We start from the raw sequence: 22,555 nt of genomic DNA on the forward strand, positions 1-22,555 counted from the left end.
GTCTGCACGTGTGGCACACACCTTGCCTACCCAGTAGGGCAGGCAAGGACTGGTTGAGGAAATGCCATTTGCAGAACCTAATGAATATAAGGTGATATTATTACTTGACACCTGCAAGGAGCCCCAAGAACTCGTCGAGGGAGAGTACTCCACTCTATACAATCCACTGTCTTATAGGAAGTATTATGATTGACACACAGCTGACTCTCACTTGTGACCAATAGAATTGTTTTAATATAACCAGTCCTTCCCCCCCACTTTCAATGACAATACATAAATCACTAGATAGGATCAAATTTTTTTCTTCTTGGACTGACATTTACCTTCACTATTTCCCAAAACAAACACATCACACTAGTGGCTTTCTTACCCTATAAGAGAATTTAGTATCTTATTCACCAAACCAGTTGCTAACCCTGTGCGAATTCAAATCTACTTAACCTTAGAATATTGTTCTCTGAGACAGTATACAAAGGAGTTTCTGATGCCAACCATACCTGCTTCTACTCTTCCTTTTTCATTTCACCTGCCTCTATTCTATAGAACAGCCTTTTGCATTAAGTGTTCCCCAACTATGGTTCCCATAAATGTTCCCCTCCAGATCTTAAAAAACAAAATCAATAGGCTCCTTCTCCCATTACTTACCTACACATGGTGCGCTCTCATCTACACACCCACATAATAAATCATTTCGACTTAAGTATTTTGTTATATATACAGGGTGTTCGGGATAAATTTGACAGTTTCGTAAGGAAAAAGAAAATCTTCTTTGTATCTATTAAATTTAATGAATTGACAAAAAACATTACAGGCAGAGTTAATTACAATACTATCAACAAGATTTACTCAAAATAACCACCATTAGCATCGATCACAGCTTCAATTCTGCTTCGGAACCTCGAACAAGCTGATGCTACAGTCTCCCTGGGAAGGGCCGCAAAAACTGTTTTAATTTTATCCATTAACTGGGCTTTTGTATTACTGGAAGTGCGATTGGTGTCTTTTTCAACTGCGCCCCATACAAAATAATCCATGGGGTTAAGGTCTGGGGAGTTTGGAGGCCAAACATTTGGACTGGTGAAGTCGTAGAAATTTTCAGACAACCATTTTTGACTTTTCCCAGAGGTGTGGCAAGGGGCCGAATCCTGCTGCCATACATACGGCCTACCATTGGCTACCCTTGTTATCCAGAGCTTGACTACAGTTAGCAACTCCACGAACAAAGCCCGAATTCCAATGCCAGGGTTCTTCAACACCTGTTCCTGCAGATTTGCGAGGAATTCTGCTGTACGAACGCAATCAGATCGTCTGCTAGGGATCTTTCTTCTTGCTACATCCTCGTAGTCACCATTGCAAGTCTCTAGTTCATGCCTGATTGTTTTTACTGTATTCAGGGAGCATTGGGCAGCAGTCGTAATATCCTTATTTTGATGGCGGGCACGAATCATCATGATACAAGTTATTCTCTTCCATGATTCAGGTGGGTTCCAGCTATCCATCCTTTCTGACATCTTGTATATGAATGAAGAAGGGTCCAAACTTTTAAATGAAGAGAAGTGTGTGTTAATACATGTAACTTACGGAAAAATATAATTAATTATAAATATGTCAAATTTATCCCGAACACCCTGTATATATATATATATATATATATGAATTCTAAATTCCAGACGAGTGAGCACCATGTGTGTTTATTATATATATTTTATTATATATAAAACTTTATTTTATATATATATAAGGTTTTTCTATTACTTCTCTTAAAATTGGTGAGTGATAGAGAATTCTGTCATCATATTATTTATCTGAAATCATATTTGAATTCAGCATCAGCATTCAAATTTATACATATAATAACATTCTGCTTGAATGTTGTGATAGGTATAACAGGTTTTAACACACAGACTAGTATACAGGTATCCCTTGCTTAAAGCGATTTTGCTTAATGCGGGATTTGATTAACACGGCGAAATTAATTGCGGCAAGAGTTTTGATTAACATGCCTTTAACCCTGCGGAGCTCACAGCTAATCTGACAGATACATGCAAAATGTTTAATATAAATATTCTTGCACAATTCAGTGTATAGCTTGGAAGTCATGAGTAGCTGTGCATTCATATGTTACGAGTGATATTCCGCACTGTTTTTTGCTGTCGGTATGCTTTAACACGTTATGTAAAGGTTTGCAATATTTAATAATAAATTGTATCTGAGAGATACCACGACCTCCAATGTCAGTATAGTATGATTTAGTTGTTGTTGTTTTTTTATTCTTTGTTCAATAATTTCTAGATTGTAACTGAAAATAAATAAACCATCATGTATTACTGAAACAGAGAGCCAAAGGCTTATTTATCATACATGTCCTCTAGGAGATGTGCTTTACATTATGGAAAATACTAAGGAAAGTGATGTGGAGCTTATTCCACCTTTACTACGAGTTGCCCATAAGGTTGCTTATGCTTGCATCCACTGAAACTTTTAGTTTTTATATATTCGGCACGAAACTGTTGTAGTTTCTATATTCGGCTATGAAATAATGTTGGATTCAATATCCACTTAATTTGCACCATCATGTATTATATTTGTAGTGTTTTTTCTTTATGTTTTATTGCATTTTAACACATGCTAGTAATGAATGTATCTCTCAGATATACCGTGACCTACGCTGCAATTTTTACCGGCGGAAGCTCTGCAGGGTTACATTTACCACACAAAAACATGCAAGCCTCACGGCGTGAGCATGATGACGTCATTCCTCCTACAAATTATTAATACAGTAATCGATCTTGGACGAATTGTAATTTTTACCATTGATTATTAGATTTGATTAACGTGATTTTGATATACGCGGTAACATCAAGGGATTAATTAACCGCGTTAATTGAGGGATACCTATATATATATATACCAATCCTATCATAACAGGCTAGTAATCTATAGCACATGTATTATAGACTAAGGATTCAGTTCTAGAGACCAAACATGGAACTTTATTCAAGTCACTCAGTCATCTTTAACTGGTTTTGCCAATTTGTCAACATATTTCTTTTTTCTTCTTACTTATGCACAGCACTAATATGCTATATTTCATGTGACTTTTCATTTGCGTGAAAGATATAAAACAAAAATGTTATTGTAATCTATTCACAAACAATGGGTAACCATTAATAACATATCCACTCTCCAATCAGGGTGGCAGTTGGTTAACACTTCTCCAAATGGGTACAAAAAATTAAAAAATATGTTTTCAAAATTCTGAATTTAATATTTTTAAGTACACAGTTAAAAACAGGAATTTTTTTTCCACATTCTGCATGTTTGCATCCAATGCTTAGTACACTTTTCCTTTTTAGAGGGAAATTTGAAATTCCTACAGAATCCTATTGTAGGTAGTTAATCCTATCTGTATCACTTGTGTCTGTTGATTGCATGTATTCTTTGGTTGGTTTTTTTGTCTTTCAGGGTGAAAAACCCCAAGTTCTCATCCCTCTCATCTTTCCTTTCATGTTACTCTCAGTGGCCTGTCACAAACTGCTTACTGCTTATGACATGGCAGTTAATCCTATCTGAACTGTCTGTAAGTTCGTGTGTGTGTGTGTGTGTGTGTGTGTGTGTGTGTGTGTGTGTGTGTGTGTGTGTGTGTGTGTGTGTGTCTTGCTGGTTTGTCTGTTTTGCAAGATAAAAACCATGGGAGGAAAGATCCTGCCACTTCCATATGAGACTGGCTAACTCATTTTCAGCTGAAAAGCTCTAATAAAGATATTTTTTACATCCTACACAGGATTTGAATCCAGGTCATTCCAACAAACCAAAGAGCATTGTTAATACTGACTGAAGTAGGGAGGCTCTTAAAACCAAAGTTTCCAGAAAGAAAAATGTTAGTACTTCCATATACGGCCAAATTACTCACCTTAAGTAAAATATTGCAAACCTTATGTAAAGGTTTGCAATATTTAACAATAAAATTGAAAAGCTCTAATAAAGGTTTACATCAATCAAACCCATGTCTTTCCAATCAAAGGGCAGCACTGTCATTAATAACTAAAATATGAAGGTTCTAAGCAAATATTCATACACTTAAATTGTTAATAACTGATTTTTTTTTTAATTCGACACATGAATCTGTTGTATGCTTTGTTCAGATAAGATGGTAACATCATTATGTTATGTGCTCTTAGTATATATATATGTTCTTAGTTAGCCATCTGAAAGGAATAATAATGCATTTACTAACTCACAAAGATGTCTCAAACACAAATAATAAAATAAATAAATAAATTATTGTGATAGTAGTCAGTCATAAATTTGAAGATTAAAATGTTTTAATAAGCATTTGCAAAGAACTACAAAACAAACAAACAAAAAAAATATTGTTCTGTACATTAACTAGATGCCATCAGAAGGTACTAAGAGTTTTAACAAGCAAACAAACAAATAATCACAGAAAGAAAGAAAGAAAATGTAACACAGTATCATAATTTTTATGTCCATTCAAGGTTAAATTTGTTGCACACTACTACAAGTATAATCAGATGGTGTTAATGATAAGTCATGTTATTACCATACAGTCTCTTCTTAAGAATAAGCAAAAAAGAATGAAAAATTAGAAAAATTAATTTTTTTTTTTCCAGGCAATGAACTACATATGCTCAAGTCAGGTTGTCTGTTTTGCAGAAAACGGGGGGGGGGGGGGGAACAATTTTTGCAAAGGGAAAAAAGTGCTGCCTTCATATGAGATTAGTTAATTCTCCTTCAGATCTAAAGAGAAGATTCAAACCCAGTTTTTTCAAAATCACACATCATTTTTTAAATGTATAATGGAAGTATCTATTGAATTTGGAAGAATTTTATGTCTCCTTCTTCTTTTATTGACATTGTAGGGGAAAGATGTTAGCAGTGCATGGGATATAATCAGTGGGTATCTGAGGAAGGCAATATCAGAATGTATTCCCATGGTCAGGAAGACAAACAAGGTAGGCGTTAGATGGATGACTAGTAGTATCAGGCTTGATCTGCAAAAAAAGAAAATGTTATGGAGAATTTACAAGGAGAAAGGCGATCAGTGATCAGTAACCCATGAGCGGCACACAGCTCAAGCTAGGAAGGAGGTTACCAGCATGGTAAGAAAAGCTAAATCAGATTATGAGAAGACCTTAGCCAAGGAGATCAAGGGTAATCCCAAAGAGTTCTTTCGTTTTGTGGCAAGTAAAAGGAAGAATTTTGGAAGGATAACCTTAGTAGGTGCTGATGGTATTGACGTGACCAATTCAGATGTAATAGTAGAGTTACTGAGTCACTTTTCAAAAGTCTATCACCCAAGTGAGGATATATCTGCACCTGTAGCAATAACTAATGTGAGAATTGAAGTTAATAAATCAGAGGTACTTAGTATATTGCAGAATTTAAATGCAAACACTGCTGTAGGTTTAGATGGAATATCAGCTCTGGTGTTGCATGAATGTGCAAAGGAATTTCAGTGCCTCTTACTTGGTTATTTAACTTAAGTTTGAACTCAGGTATAGTCACTAGGGAATGGAAGGAAGGCAAAGTGGCTCCTTTTGCATAAAGGTAGCTCTAAGACTGTGGTAGTTAATTACAGACCAGTCACCATCTCGGGAGTAGTGGTAAAAGTATTGGCAAAGGTCAAGGACAGAATTCAAAAATGGGTGGATCAGAATATGATGCTCTATAGGGGCCAACAAGGTCGATCCTGCCTTAGCAATTTATTAACTTTTAATAATAGAATGGCATCTGAATTGGACAAGGGAAATGACTACATAGTGATACTTCTGGATTTTGCTACGGCTTTTGACAGGATACCCCCCATACTGTTGTGCAAATTAGAGCATGGATACTAAACTGGTGATATGGGTAAGAGAAGAGCTCATGGAGAGATACCAGAAAATAGTGTATGGAGGAGCAGAGTCCAGGATGAGGCAGGAGACCAGTGCCTCAGGGCTCTGTGCTTCGGCTGTTATTGTTTAATTTGTACATAAATGATATAGGAAATAACTTGAAGGGAGATATTCAGTTGTTTGCTGATGATGCAAAGTTGGGTAGCATAAAAAAAAATCAAGCTGATGTTGAGAGTTTGCAAGATCATTTAAATAAGCTGGCAAAAGGTAATGGATATCAGTTCAATGTGGAAAAGTGTCAAGTTATGCATTTTGGGAATAAAAGATTACCAGCTGTATACCACATTGATAGAACAGTACTCCAAGAGACTGATGAGGCTAGGGACTTGGGGGGTGGATAGGGAGATGAAGTTCAGAGGGCACATTGCTAAAGTGTCCAAGATTGCACATAAGATTACTTGGTTATTGAAGAACACACTAACAGAGATAAAGAGGATATTCTTCCCCTTTATAAGGCATTGATACTTCCACATTTGGATTACTGTGCTCAAGTCTGGTCACCTTGGATTCCTTGGAGATGAGGAGGTTGTGGAGAGAGTTCAGAGGAGAGTGACCAAGTTGGTGAGTGATGTAAAAAATGAAACTTTAATTCATTTAGGATTAAAACCACATGAAAATCTTCTAAAAATTACCAGGAAAAAAAAATACAAGAAGTGACAGAGTGTTCTCCTTAAATTTTTAAATACAGACAGTCCAAACTGACATAAGAGTCACATTCTGCAAACCTTTACACATCATAAATTTTAGATAAAGTAAGTCCGACTTAACTCATCTGTTAATCACACTCTATTGCTTATACATTTACAGTACATGTATACATTACATTAAAAAGTGTTAAAGGTTATTTCTGTTAGTTTCAATTAAGTGATATACACTCAATGGACAAAACATTAGAGTAGGGTGATGGGAAGTTGACACTGGTCATCTGCATGGAGTGAAACATATCCAAACCAAATGCAGATGGTAAATAGGCAGACATCAGAGCTTCTCAAGAGTGTATTGCAATTAACGAACATGGGCAAATGTGGTGATCTTAGCAACTTTGATCACAGAAGGTATTATCAGCCCAAGACAGATGGATCATTCTATCATTCAAGTGGTAAGAACCCTAGGGTTCTCAAGGGCAACCATATCAAGGATCATTTGTGTATAGCACTGGTAAGACTCATCTACCTGTAAGTCAATAACAACTGTTATTTTTTATTTTTAATTGTGAATATCAAGTTATGATCATCATCATACTGACAGGGACCTGGCATGAAACTAAACTAAATTATTAGAAGAATAGTATTCTCTCTCTCTCTCTCTCTCTGTGTGTGTGTGTGTGAGAGAGAGAGAGAGAGAGATTTTGAAAGTACATTACAAAAATAAATGAACAAAAAAATTCTTTTAACAGCCTTACCATTATAACCCACTAGAACATTGTCGATTATTGGACGTGCTGCCTGATTATAAACATCTAGTTGCTTGGCATCTGAACCAAAAACTGTATCAAAAGTAAATCTTTTGGGTGGCTCTCCTTCAGATCCATTGGGATTCCATACAGTAACTGTACCCTGGACAGAATCAATCTAAAAAATATATTTAAAATTATTTAAGGGGTATTAGGAAAGCTAATAATTATTACTAATAATTATCTTTTTTAAATGCAATACAATTCCAAAATATTTGGTTTTTAGTAATAGTGAAAACCTTGAAGTAAAATATGCTTTTTTTAATATTAATTAAAAATGTAATCTGTTTGTTGTCATGATATCATTAAAAGAGATTAATTTTTGAAGCTCTGTTATAATATGGAGTTGGCAGCTTAACATTTTGGAACTGTATATTTAATTAAAGGAAATGAGAGAATGGATAGATGTGCAAAAAAAGATTAGAGCAAACTTTAAATTTTTAAAATATGCATTTCAAATAATTTTTATGATATTAAGAAACTTTGCTTATCAGTACCTCAATTATATTTTTGTAAGCAGATGACACTTCCTTTTCACTCATAGGCCTGCATCTTACAACCACCCTGACATTTTCTGAATCAGCAGACTTATCTCCCTAAATAAATTAATTAAACATGTTAATAAAACTATTTCAACTTACTAGCATGTTTATTGGGTCAGGAGGATTAGAATTTAATCTGCTTTGATTACTTCAAAAGCAACCAAATTGCCTGAATCACATAAAAAAGGGCAATATTTAAAAATCATTTATGAAAATAATAATATATGTAATATTATAATGAATATTATATTTATGAAAAGATTATATAAATATATTATTTTGCAATAATTTTATAAGTAAACAGGCTCAATTTTATGATTTAAAACTTATTATTACAAATTATTATTATTACATAACACCTCCAGGGAGTCCAAAGACTCATCGAGAGAGGGAACCTACTCTACAACTCTCCACCAACTACAACTAACCGCAACTACACCAACGCCATCTACCACCACCACTAGTATTTTCACAGACAATCTCAAACATCCATGCCCATGGCAGGATTCGAACCCACAGTCTTTTGTCTTCAGAGCAGGTACGGTAACCACTGGGCCAACCAGGCCAGCATTATCAATTTAAATAGTAGTATATGGATGTGTGTGTGGGGGGGGGGGTCCTGAAATTATTTTTGAACAAACCCTAATAAATTTTCAAGTCAAGAAGTTTTATAAACCTTGATGAAATTTGCTGTTTGGAAGCAAAGAAATACGATTATTCCCTTGACTATACAATTTACTAGCTTTCTACAGTAAAACTAAAAAAACAAAGCAAGCAGTGAATTGGAAGGGAAGCAGGGAGAACATTCCTGAATTTTGTCAAGACATTTAAAGGTATATCTTACAAAAGACTATTACATAAATTGATGTAAGATTTATTTCTGATTTCAATTTATTTCTGAGAAAAATACTTACAATAAAGTACAAAAAAAAAAAGATTATAACAAAAATATAATGATATAAAAATATGGCATAAATACCATTCACTGCTTTTATATTGAATGATAAAAAATATTAAAAAAAACTTTAGAACAATTAATAAGCATGAAATGAATGTTACTTATAAAAATTAAATGCATCACAAAAAAGAGCTGAAGCTGAGCAATAATAATAATAATAATATTATTATTATTATAAATATGGCAAGCATTAAATTAACAGACCTTCATTTAACAGGCCTTCCATTTGAAAAATTACTAATCATTATAAAAATAAATAAACAAAAAGCAATTAAAATCCTATCAAGAATGCAAAGAGAAATTAGCATGAATACTGAAATTAGTGATTTGGGATATGTTAAATATATTAAATAATTTTATCTGTTTGATTTATATCACACAGGCAGCCTTTATTGCATTGCTTATGCACTGAATATACTTACTGAATATAATACAAGGCAGTGTTCTAATAAAGAAATCAACAATAATAACGTGTTGTGCAAACTAAATTATACTTAAACTATACAACTAGATACCAGCATTATTTTACCAGCATATCTCATGCTAATCCAACTACATGCTAGTCATTTGTCTAGCAAGTTATCAGTAATGGTACAAATGTTCAGTAATGGGCACAAGTTTTAACCACCATCTCCTAAGTCAGAACTGTATCAAAACCAACATGAATCACAGAGAAATATTTTAAGTACTGTTTGAAGAGATGCATATTGTTATGGAGACTCCAGAGCTCAGTCAGTTTTGAGTAAGCTCTATTGACTGGAAAGATCTGGGTTAAAACCACATCTAGGATGTTACCTTTATAAGGGTTTTTCAATCAAAGCCAGTCTCATCTGGAAGTGGCATGGTTTCTCATTCCAAAACTAGGCAAAAACTGGCTTGAAGAACACACACAATTTACAGAATGTATATTAGGAATAAGACTAATCGTTCTATCCTAAAACTATGGATATGGAAACCAACCTGAACAAGTTGTGGATCTTTATGGCCTCTAAGTACTGTGGATTATTTTATTATTTTTAAAAATATATATGGAAAATGTCAGTTACATTGGAAAGTCCATAAAATCATTCCAAGTCCTTAAAATGAACGACATAAACAAGTGACACATTTTTCCATATAGTCTTGTTGGGTGATGACCTACAAAATTGCATAATTAATTTTTTCTCCATTTTCATTTCTCTTATAATTATTATTACTATCTTAGAACACAATACAGTTATAAGACTCATGACAGAAGACCCAACTTAATATCATATGTCATCTTGCATTACATCATAATGTACTTTAAATTCATTCAGTGACTATGTATTCATTACAACTTTTAGTTAATATATTCTGTTCACTCACCATTCTCTAATCAGGTAAAAAATTACTTTTCAATGCATGCTCTCTCTATTATATTAAAAATTCTAGGAACTGGTGCATTCATTCTTTCTTTCTTACTTATCTCCCTTCCTCCCTCTTCTTCTGCAGCATGAACAATGTGTTTTGCATCAATCTGTTGAAATCTCTTCAATATTATATGCCTGTATCATATTGCTCTTCCTCTTTGCCATCAGGATCAGCAAACTACTTTCTTCAGTCTACTATTATAGTCAATGTTTAGACTTGTTTTTCAATCACTTTTCAAAGTTTTCCTGCCATCCTCAAAATAAGGGATCCAATTTGCAAACAATAGTCAAGACTCCATCTGACCAAAATCTTATATAATGAAACAATAACAACCTCTACTTATCAGTGACTCCTTGTAGCAAGTTTTTTCACTGGTGAGTAAATTTATTTTAAAAAAGAAAACATATTCTTGTTTGTTTCCTTTATCCAATGTGGATAAACAATAAGTAACTTCACATCAAACTACCCTGATATCACATAATGCACAGCACTCTTCCTTTCAGATGTTTATATTGTCATGAATTATGGGAAGGATCATTACCCAGACCAATTTCAACTTTTACTGCAGTTACATCATATTGTGGAGGCATTCTATCAAAAAAAAGCATAGAGAGCTTTTCCACTTGGTTATCAAGTATATTATACTTGAAAGAAATTGTATTCTTGTTTTAACCCTTATGCATGTGTAAGCAAGGTCTGTATGTGAATTCTCTTCATGACTGGTCTAGTTGTATATAGTGGCTGTTGCCTTCACATCAATTGCCTTAGAGTTCTATAACGCAAAGTGCACTTCCTTTCAGACATATTGCAATGCATTATGGGACGAGTTACTACTAGACTGGTTTAAATCTTTATTGAGGTCTCATCAGTGCAAGTCACATCCAAGAAGTAACTAAAGTTGAATCAATACAGAGATCATATATTTTCCATATACAAGTAGTACACTGGTGCATCACCATTTTATGGAAATACTCTGGATCAAAGAAAGTTGTAGAGGTTATTCTGTTTTTGCTATTTTTATCATTAGTTAACTATCGGTATTGGATTTCACTTAGATCTTCAAACCTTTCATTGAACCATTTACAGAAAGGAAACTTTTCATATTATTTTTATTAATATCCCAAAGAATTTTCCATTTTTCAAATGCACCATATTTTAGTCTTGCTCACTATAAATAGAATGCAATGTCAATTTTACCCATCAGTCAAGTTAATGAATAGTGCAAAGAAGAAAGATATCTTAAAATTTGTACGAAAACTGATTGATTGAAACTTGATTGGTTTTATCAAATAAAAAGGGGGGGGGGATCTGGTTGGTTGATTTATAGTTTAATTTAAGTGAGAATAACTTCCTCTCTTCTCTTTTTATGTTGACTAGAATGCCAATGCTCTCTCTGCCATGATGACTGCCATTAATCAACTAGCTTTAATCTTATAAAGTGTTAACAGTACCATATACAGATAAACATCGTCATCATCAAATTCCTGCCATGTACCCACAAGGGGTGTACAGGATATTATAGTACTACATGAAAAAATGAAAAAAAAAAGTAGGAGGTAAGAGCTAGGTTTTTCTCTCACAAAATAGTGAGTGAGTGGGATAGTTTGCCTTTAGGGGTAGTGCATGCATCTAGTGTGAATGAATTTAAGAGAAGGTGTGATAGTTGGTTTGTGTGATTTATAGTCTCTCTCTCTCTCTCTCTCTCCCGATGAGTCCTTCACTCTCTGGAGGTCACAGATAATAATAACAATATGCACAAGTGCATGCCGAATGGCATGCAACTCTTCTGTATAATTACTGCAATGAGGTTGGATATCGTAGGAGAGAGTAATGTCAGGAAGCACAGCAATACAGGTGTCAGTTCTTGAACCATCAGTATAGATGGGCAAGAAATCAGAGTAAGCTGCTCTATATGCAACAATTGCAGGTAGACAGATGATGGAGAATGAGATTTCTGTAGTTGACAACGTGAGGTTGTAGAATAGAGTGCCAACCTGCCATGGAAGAATGCTGTTATGTTTGGTGTAGGCAATGTTGTCAACACTCATGCCAACGGCTTGCACAGTCTCTTTACATGCATAAAAGGACATATGACAGATGTTTGATGTGTGTGTGATATTAAGCTTCCCAACACAGAGAAAAGAGATTAATCGATGTAGGATGATCTTGAAGAGACATTATCTTTAGGGCACAATTAATAGATAACTGATTCTGTCTAAGTGATAGAGTCCATTCATTTGCTTCAACATAAAGACTTTGAGTGGACGACATGCAACACCAGTAACTATCTATATACCAGGATGATGGACGGGATCCAACCATTGCAGGTTATTCTGACTTGCAGAACCATAGACTTAAGACCCATAATCTAGTTCTGAACACATAAGTACACAATAAAGATGAAGCAATGAAACAATCAACTGCTTGCTGAAGTTATCTTTCAATTACTCTCATGCTACAAGAATGACAGTAAATTGTGAAGTCATCAACATAAACAGCATTGTTTACAGTGGGAGGAAGCTGTTCCATGATTCAGTTAACTTTCATAGCAAAAAAGTATCACACTTAAGACAGAGCCTTGTTGGAGAACATCCTGTTCTTGATTATATGGTCAAAATAGTATACTTTCCACTCTGATTTAGAATATTCACCTGGACAGAAAGTTTTTAATAAATACAGGAAGGTGTCCTCTGAGACCTAGGTTATAGAGATCTTTTAATGTCATATCTCTAGGCTGTGCATTAAGCTTTTTCTATGTCAAAGAGAACTGAAACCAGATGGTCTGGCTTCAAGAATGCATCTATTATACAAGTTTTTAAACAGACCAAATGGTCTAAAGTTGAATGATGTCTATGAAAGCCATACTATATATTGGAGAGATCATTTTTACTTTTGTTATTTTTTTTTTACTAGAGAGATCATTGCTTTCTAAATACCAGAGAAGTCTGCCATTAATCATTTTCTCTACTATCTTATAAAGACAGCTGTTCAGAGCAATTGGTAAATAATTATTTGCTTGTGTTTGATCCTTTCCTGGTTTTGGGATAACAATGACAACTGACTAATGTAAAGAATCCAAAAACTCTTCCTCTATGAGTATTCTGTTGTATATTAAGAGAAGGAGATCCATAGAAGAAGATAGTAGATGTTTTATCATTTCATAACAGATGTCATCAGGCCCTACTGCAGTGGAGTGAGACAGTAAAAGAAATATTTTTTAGCTATTTTTCTCCTTAACAAATAGTGATTGTATGGCTCAAGCCAACTGGTAGAAAAAATGTTGGCTCTGAATTTTGAAATTCTCTGCTTTTTCAATATTAAAAATTCAGGAGGATATGAACTGCAATAACTTTGGGATCAGCAATAATGCATCTATTATGGTCTAGGATAGACAAATGGTGTGTCCTTTCATTTTCTGGATTTTATTCCACACAATTTTTGCACTGGTCATTTGATTAATTGATGAGGTAAAGTGGATCCATTTTGACTCTGACATCTCACATAACATGCTTTGGCCCGAGCATGCTTAAAAGCTATTAAGTTTGATGTGATGGGGTATCTACAAAATATACCCCATTCTCTGTGTTGATCTTTTTTGGCTACCTGACATTTTAGGTTCTACCAAGGCTTTTGATAGAGTGGAAATTAAGATGTTCTTAGAATGGAGGCTGTTGCAGCCTAGACAATGCAGTCTATCACACACTTTAATGCTTCATTGATAGGTGTTTCAACGAGTGTATCAGTATTAAATTTTGCAAGATGGGAAAAAGTGCTCCAGTCAGACTGGTCTATTTTTCATATGGACATCCATGTATGAGAACATTGTTCCTGTGAAGACACTGTGCAAAGAGCAGGAAGGCGATTGCTTCGATATATGTTCTATTCGACATCCCATGTGGGCAGTGGAAGAATGGAAGGGGAAACATATTGTAAGATCGATTGAAAAATATAGGCAGCTAAGCATATGGAAGAAAGTACTGAGTTTAGTATTCAAAATAGAGAGGTATTTACAGTCAAGGATTCGTTCAATGATATGACCACATCTATTTGTGTTGGCACTATCCCACAGAATATTGTGACCATTAAAGTTCACCTAAGAAGGTTTCGTGCTCAAGGGGTTTTTGGGTTTGATTGCTTCCCACCCACCATGGAGCCACACATGGATGCCCACTGACCAGCAAGCAATAACTGCACTCAGGAGTGGAATACAGGGCTACCTTGGATGCTATACCAGAACCACAGCAACCTTTAGATCCTGACCCCTGGACCACGGGATGAGAGACTTACTGCAACACCGTTGATCCCCTCGTAGCCCACTAGCCAACTGATTCTGCATGGACCATCCAGGACCACCCCCATTTTGCCAAACAAGAGGGTAAAGTAGTATAAGACTACCATGATCCCCCCCCCCCTTTCTGAATGTCCATGGATCACACCACACCACACAGCAAATACAATGGTAGGGTGTTGAATTCCGGTGATAGTGATCTGGAAGAAAGGATAGTAAAAAAGACCCAGGAGAAGTAGAGCAAAGAATATGGGAAATAAAGAATTGAAAAAAAGGAAGAATGAAAACGGCCAGTACCATCACTGGGAGGCGCCCCTCCACCATGAATAGGTGCCCCACAGGAATTGGGGGGGGGGAGGACAATTGCAGTATTCGATGTTTGAATGTATATGTAAAATATTTTTTTAGCTTATAATGTGGGCATCAGGCTAAGAAGGATATACAGGGTGTTCGGGATAAATTTGACATATTTATAATTAATTATATTTTTCCGTAAGTTACATGTATTAACACACACTTCTCTTCATTTAAAAGTTTGGACCCTTCTTCATTCATCTACAAGATGTCAGAAAGGATGGATAGCTGGAACCCACCTGAATCATGGAAGAGAATAACTTGTATCATGATGATTCGTGCCCGCCATCAAAATAAGGATATTACGACTGCTGCCCAATGCTCCCTGAATACAGTAAAAACAATCAGGCATGAACTAGAGGCTTGCAATGATGACTACGAGGATGTAGCAAGAAGAAAGATCCCTAGCAGACGATCTGATTGCGTTCGTACAGCAGAATTCCTCGCAAATCTGCAGGAACAGGTGTTGAAGAACCCTGGCATTGGAATTCAGGCTTTGTTCGTGGAGTTGCTAACTGTAGTCAAGCCCTGGATAACAAGGGTAGCCAATGGTAGGCCGTATGTATGGCAGCAGGATTCGGCCCCTTGCCACACCTCTGGGAAAAGTCAAAAATGGTTGTCTGAAAATTTCTACGACTTCACCAGTCCAAATGTTTGGCCTCCAAACTCCCCAGACCTTAATTGCGTTCGTACCCCATGGATTATTTTGTATGGGGCGCAGTTGAAAAAGACACCAATCGCACTTCCAGTAATACAAAAGCCCAGTTAATGGATAAAATTAAAACAGTTTTTGCGGCCCTTCCCAGGGAGACTGTAGCATCAGCTTGTTCGAGGTTCCGAAGCAGAATTGAAGCTGTGATCGATGCTAATGGTGGTTATTTTGAGTAAATCTTGTTGATAGTATTGTAATTAACTCTGCCTGTAATGTTTTTTTGTCAATTCATTAAATTTAATAGACACAAAGAAGATTTTCTTTTTCCTTACGAAACTGTCAAATTTATCCCGAACACCCTGTATATGTGATAGGAGGTACAGGAAAGATGATATAAAAGTTTTAGAAAATAACCTGAGCTGATGACATGGATGGAGGAGCTGAAAGGGAATTACATGGAAGATAATTAAGGTAAATTCAGAAATTACAGTGTCACGCTATATATATATATATATTTTTAAAGAATTGAATGACTAGAACTGAGATTTAAGTGAAAAGGTTTTAATATTAAAACACTACTAGTTTTGTCTTGTAACAGCCTTCATCGGGTGACATTATAAAAGAAAGAAAAAAGAAAAAACACTAAAACACTGAAGCTTAAATAAACTAAGAACATCATAGAGAGTCTCTATACATAATTAACATTAAAACGCTGTGGTTGTATTTAAAGCTGTTCTTTCGTTTGTGGTATTGTTGGGAAAGTACGTGCTAGTAGCATCTCATGAACGCCAGTACATGATTACAGCTGAATAACTATCTGGGAGGTTGTAGCTCAAATTATTATTTAGATGAACAGGATTGAAGATGATTTCCCTAGATTCTATGATTTTTCTCTCTAGTTCATCATTGCAATGGAAGATGTTAGCAGATTTTTCCCAGCAGACTTTGTGACTTTGGTCTTTAATCGTTAGGATTAGCCAAGAAAAGGATATGACTTGATAATGCACTGGCTTGCTGTCTCTTTAAGTAATGTCCCTCATGTGTTCTTCCATACGCAATTTGACAGATTTGTCTGTCTGCCCAAAATAAGGAATATCACAATCACACAATATTTTATATACACCAGGGTATTTGAGTTGATGATGACAAGGTTTTGGGTGGCTTATTAAGAAACGGATTTTTGGAAGTGCAGTGAACAAGGTTCTGATATTGTATTTTCTTAGAACTTTTGCTAATTAATGTGAAACTGTACTTATGTAAGAAATAGAAATATTGCCTTTGAATCTATTTGTTTCTTCTGAGTGATATCTAGGAGGATTAAGAAGGAATTTTTCAATGATTCTCTTGGAATATCCATTAACTTTGAAAGAAGTTTTGAGATGGTTTATTTCTGTATGAAGTTCATTTGGGTCATCCAGAAGAGAATGTACTCTATGTCCCAAGGTGAAAATTATTCCAAGCTTATGAGGAGGGAAGTGATGGGACTGACTATGCAGATATCTGTTGGTATGCGTTGGCTTTCTATACATCGATATTTTAAGTTTACCAGAGGAGCGTGTCAGTTTGACATCAAGTAAAGGCAGGGAATTATCCGTTTCAAGCTCAGCATTACTTACAAGAGACAGCGAGCCAGTGCATTATCAAGTCATATCCTTTTCTCAGCTAATCCTAATGATGAAAGCCAAAGTCACAAAGTCTGCTGGGAAAAATCTATTAACATCTTCCGCTGCAATGATGAACTAGAGAGAAAAATCGTAGAATCTAGGTAAATCATCTTTAATCCTGTTCATCTAAATAATAACTTGAGCTACAACCTCCCAGATAGTCATTCAGCTGTAATCATGTACTGGCATTCACGAGATGCTACTAACACGTACTTTCCCAACAATACCACAAACAAAAGAACAGCTTTAAATACAACCACAACGTTTTAATGTTAATTATGTATAGAGACTCTCTATGGTGTTCTTAGTTTATTTAAGCTTCAGTGTTTTAGTGTTTTTTCTTTTTTCTTTCTTTTATAATGTCACCTGATGAAGGCTGTTACAAGCTGACATTTTTTAATTAATATGTTTTAATATTAAAACACTACTAGTGTTTTAATATTAAAACACTAGTAGTGTTTTAATATTAAAACCTTTTTACTTAAATCTCGATTCTAGTCATTCAATTCTTTTAAAAAATATGTATGTTAACCGAGTTAATGATCATTCATTCATTCATATATGTATATATTTATTTATTTATTTATTCTTATACTTTGTACATCAAGATTAATGAATAAATATATATATATATATATATTTATTTATTTATTCTTATACTTTATACATCAAGATTAATGAATAAAGTAAGCACTGTGAAAAAGATATTATGGTAGTGTCATATTTGAGAAAGTAACAAATTGCAGTGGGTAAAAAAATGCTAGCTGTAAAACTAAAACAGATGATAAGTAAATCATGACATTTGCTGGCCTGGTTGGACGAGTGGTTAGTGTATCCGCTCTCAAGCCAAGAGGCTGAGGGTGAATCTCACCGTGGGCATGGATGTTTGTGGCTGTCTATGGAAATACTAGTGGTGGTGGTGATGGGCGGTAGATGCATTGGTGTAGTTGGTGGATTGGTGGAGACAGAGAGTTGTAGAGTAGGTGCCCTCCCTCGATGAGTCTTTGGACTCCCTAGAGGTGTCACATAATAATAATAAAGCAGAAGCCATAGTTTTTTTTTCCTTATATTGCAAGCCCAAAACATTATTTGCAAACCTTTCTACTTTTATCAATTTTATATTTTTTAAATTTATTTTACATAGTCTGGAAACCCTGCTCTAGAAATCAAATGTGGAACTTTTTCAAGCCACTTCAGACTTCTAATAGGCAGAGTGGTGGTCTCGCATGGTGATGAAATCTATCTCTCACCTAAGTATTGAGAGGTGATTGAATACTAGAAGAATTCTTGATAATTCCTCTGTTAAGCAGTGAGTATAAGGAAAAATGACTATGATATGATGATGATAAAGCTATCACTTCAGAAGATAGCAGGATTGTATGTCAACAAAATGAGCATTCTGTCGGAATATTCCATTCTTGTCAGAGTGAGTTTGGTATTATATCTCTTTTATATTATCTCTCTCTCTGACAAGATATTCCATTTTTGCGAGAGAGAGAGAGAGAGAGCAATAGCAAAGGGACCAGAAGGAATATGAGGATATTTAAGATAATAAAAACGCATGATAATAATAAGGTATTGGGATGAGAGGATATATATCACCTCTTGTTTTAATGGAATGTGCTAAGAAGTGGATAGTGCCATTTATTTATTTTTAATATTAGCCATGCAATAGGGACAATTCCCCCCCCCCCCCAAAAAAGTTGCTGGTTATTATTATTATTATTTGACACCTCCAGGGAGTCCAAAGACTCATCGAGGGAGAGAGTGAGTGCCAACAGCATCGAACGATTGGTCCCCTTCCAACTACTAACCGCACTCAAACTTACTTAACTGAGCCAATAGTAGCAGAGACTCTACCAATCGACCAACCTTTGCTGGCTTGAAGCTGGTTATGATATATCAAAACATTTGATAGCCACATGGAACACTGGTATTATTTAGATTGCAGATGAAGAATAATAACATACTTTGTTGGATAAAAATTGACTAAAGTAGAAGTAACGCATACATATTAGGACACAAGGTCCCAGGAAATGATGACAGATTTTTTTTCATGACTCCTACCTGGGAAAAGTTATAAACCAACATTACATTTGTACTGTGGACAGGTTAGATAATCTGAAATCCTGCTCTAGAAAGTGGCACTCTCTGAAGCCACTTCAAACCTCCAGTTAACAGAGTGGTGGAGGATTCACACTGGTCATTGAAATTCTTCCACCATTAAAGAGCATTCATAAATATCTATGCTCACAGCAAAACTTGAACCCATTGCATGAAGAGCAAAACTGTTGTCCACTCAGCAGCTGTGCTGTTGATGATGCTAACTTTGGAAGAGTTAAGAAACTTCAAGAGGATTTGAACAGGATGTCATGACAGGCATAGAAGTGGGTCTGCTGATTAGTGTTTTTATATTGTCCCTCCCCCAAAGGTCATGTGTGGGGGGGGGTTGTAAAAATTGAGAAAAACAGTATAGGAAAGGCTCTTCCAAAGAGCAAAGTTAGATGGAATGAAGGAAGAAGATGAGAAGTTCATTCAATATGTTTTGAGTGGATAGATATTGACCAGTGGTTGCTCATGTTCTTACATGATTATAGTAAAGCAGATGAATAGCAGGTGGCCAACTTGGTGGATCAATGCCCATAACAGTAACCATAAAAGACATGATGCAAAACCAAAGCACCTGTATCAGCCTCTATATGCAAGTAGCCTAGTTGTGAAGATACTTCATGTGCAAACTTTCTCTGCTTATGCTTGAATAAAGGATTAAATAAGAATTTAAGTTCTAACCAAGTGGAAAAACTTTCGACCACTTTCTCTGATCCTGAATATTTTAATAATAAGGTGATACACCTTTTTACTACTTGTATATATAGAGACTGATGACTTCACATCAATTGTCTTAGTATCCCCGAATGCAAGCACACTTCCTTTCAGAAGTGTATACTGTTATGCATTATGGGAAGGGTCACTACCCAGAAGAGAGATCAAATTGAATTAATGAATATTTCATATATTTCCCATATACAAGCAATAAAAAGGGGTATAACTTCATTATTAAAATACTCTGAATCAGAGAAAGTGGTAGAAAGTTTTTCCACTTGGTTAGAAATTAAATTAAAGAATACTATAATTTCTGATTGTTTGTTAATTATCTTCCATTCAGTACTTGCATCCTTCATCATAACATTCCCTTTCAGCTTCTCCATCCATGACATTAACCCACGTTATTTTCTATGACTTTTTAATCATCTTAATCCCATACCATCTAAATATACAAATATTTATTAAACATTGGGAAACCATTAACAAAACAGCTAAAACAGTCACAGAGCAAAACCAAAATGAAATGCATTGAGAGAATATAATAGCCAGATACTGCTTCTGATTTTATACTTATCCCAAGTTTCTTATCTCCAAAGGACTACGTCATTATCTTAATATATACCATCCATTATTCTAATAATTTATATACATTGGAAATTAAAGATTATTTCAATTGTGACCTTGGGCTTATATAATCTTATTTTTATTTAAAAATAGTATTTTATACACATTTTTGACTCTTGAATTTAAAAAAAAAAATGTAGGTTATTTATATAATCAACAACAGCACTATATCCTAGTAATCTAGCAAACTAGTTAAGCCTAAGCCTCAACAACAAAGAATGGGTTAAGGGGTAAAAGCTATACTCAAAGCATCATATGCTTTGAGTACAATATGATGATTGGGATTTGATCTGTAGAAGGTCACAGTTTTCTGAGAATCAATTCAGAAGTTGGAGAAATACAGAGAAGCAACCTTTATTCTGAAAAGCAGTTAATAAGATGGAGAAATGTTTAATATAGAAATAGGATCCAATTATCCTCCAATTATCCAATCATTCAATCTGATAATTGAATGATTGGATAACTGGAGGTACAAATACTTGATGTTGTACCAGAAATCAGTTGATGAAATGACCAGTTCAAAGGTCATTTAAGTGAAGATTCATTCATCTGAGGGTTAGATATTTAAGAGATCACTGTGTGTGTGTCTGTGTGAGTGTGTGTGTGTGTGTGCGCGTATGCACACTTGAAAATTGAAAATCAGGAAATGAGATAAAGACGTAGCTTATCATCATTATCATATTTAGTTTATGATTAATAAATGCAGGTGAGATAAGAGAATACAATAGGATCCCTAATTACAACATGTTAAAAACGTTTTAGGCATGAAGTTGAAAGAGCAATTAAGCAGCTCAACAGCAATAAGGCCCCAGGCACAGATGAAATCCCAGCAGAGTTAATTAAGGCCACAGGGGATGGAGGGATAAGAGTGTTTCATAGATTGATTACAAAGATATGGGAGACAGGATCATGGCCTAGAGAATGGAAGAAGTCAGTTTTCATACCACTACACAAGAAAGGTGATAAGAAGGCATGCAAGAATTATAGAACTATTAGTTTGATATCTCATGCAAGCAAAATTTTATTAAAGATCATGCTAAATAGGATTGAGGCCAAAGTTGAGGCAGAGATGCCCGAGGAACAAGCAGGTTTTAGGAAAGGTAGGGGCACCAGAGATCAGATCCTTTGCCTTAGACAGATCATAGAAAAATATAAAGAATTCAGACTCCCTCTGGTAATGTGTTTCTTAGACTACTCTAAAGCTTTTGAGTGTGTTGAGCATGTGAAACTGTGGGAAGTGATGAAAAGAATGGGTTTTCCTCAACACACTATCAGGTTGATAGCCAACTTGTATAACTAGCAAGAAGCCACAGTAAGAACAGGTGTTGGATTGACTGACTGGCTTCAAGTTGGAAAAGGAGTTAGACAAGGATGTTTACTTTCTCCTCACTTGTTTAATATATATGCAGAAGACATCATGCGTGAAGCATTGGATGAGCTCAGGACAGGAATTACAATAGGAGGTAGATTGATCAGTAATCTGAGGTATGCTGATGATACAGTACTCCTTTGTAATGACATGGAAGAACTAGGACTAATTCTTGACAAAGTTAACAAGATCAGTAATAACAGAGGACTTCAACTCAATTCTAGCAAGACAAAGATCATGGTTCTCAAAGAAAAAACAAACAGAGATGCTCTTGAGAAACAAGTGTATCTTAATGGAGAAAGAATTGAGGAAGTCAGCAAGTTTGAGTACCTGGGATCCATTATTAATGTGAAGATTTGCTGTTCAGAAGATGTCAGAAAAAGGTTAGGAATGGCTAAAACAACAGTCAGAAACCTGTCTAAAATCTGGAAGGATGGATCTCTCCATGGGAACAAAGTTGAGGATTTTAGATGCAGTTGTTTTTCCAACAGCAACTTATGGATGCGAGACCTGAA

General features: G+C 35.2%; 1 protein-coding gene across 3 annotated transcripts in view; it reads right to left on the reverse strand.

Annotated features, from left to right (window-relative positions):
* Klp64D (kinesin-like protein 64D) overlaps positions 1-22,555 on the reverse strand; it is a 261,208-nt gene that overhangs the window by 234,943 nt on the left and 3,710 nt on the right. For all 3 annotated transcript variants that reach the window (XM_090394321.1, XM_090394320.1, XM_090394322.1), the window contains exons 2-3: positions 7,869-7,967; positions 7,321-7,489 (exon numbers count right to left, since the gene is read on the reverse strand). In XM_090394321.1, coding sequence (XP_090250447.1) covers positions 7,321-7,489; positions 7,869-7,967 — 268 coding nt within the window. The remainder of the gene's footprint in view (positions 1-7,320; positions 7,490-7,868; positions 7,968-22,555) is intronic.

The sequence above is a fragment of the Typopeltis vanoorti genome, chromosome 6, assembly GCF_054136105.1.
Source record: "Typopeltis vanoorti isolate ZY-2024b chromosome 6, IOZ_Tvanoo_1.0, whole genome shotgun sequence".
In the NCBI taxonomy this organism is placed as follows: Eukaryota; Metazoa; Arthropoda; class Arachnida; order Uropygi; family Thelyphonidae; genus Typopeltis; species Typopeltis vanoorti.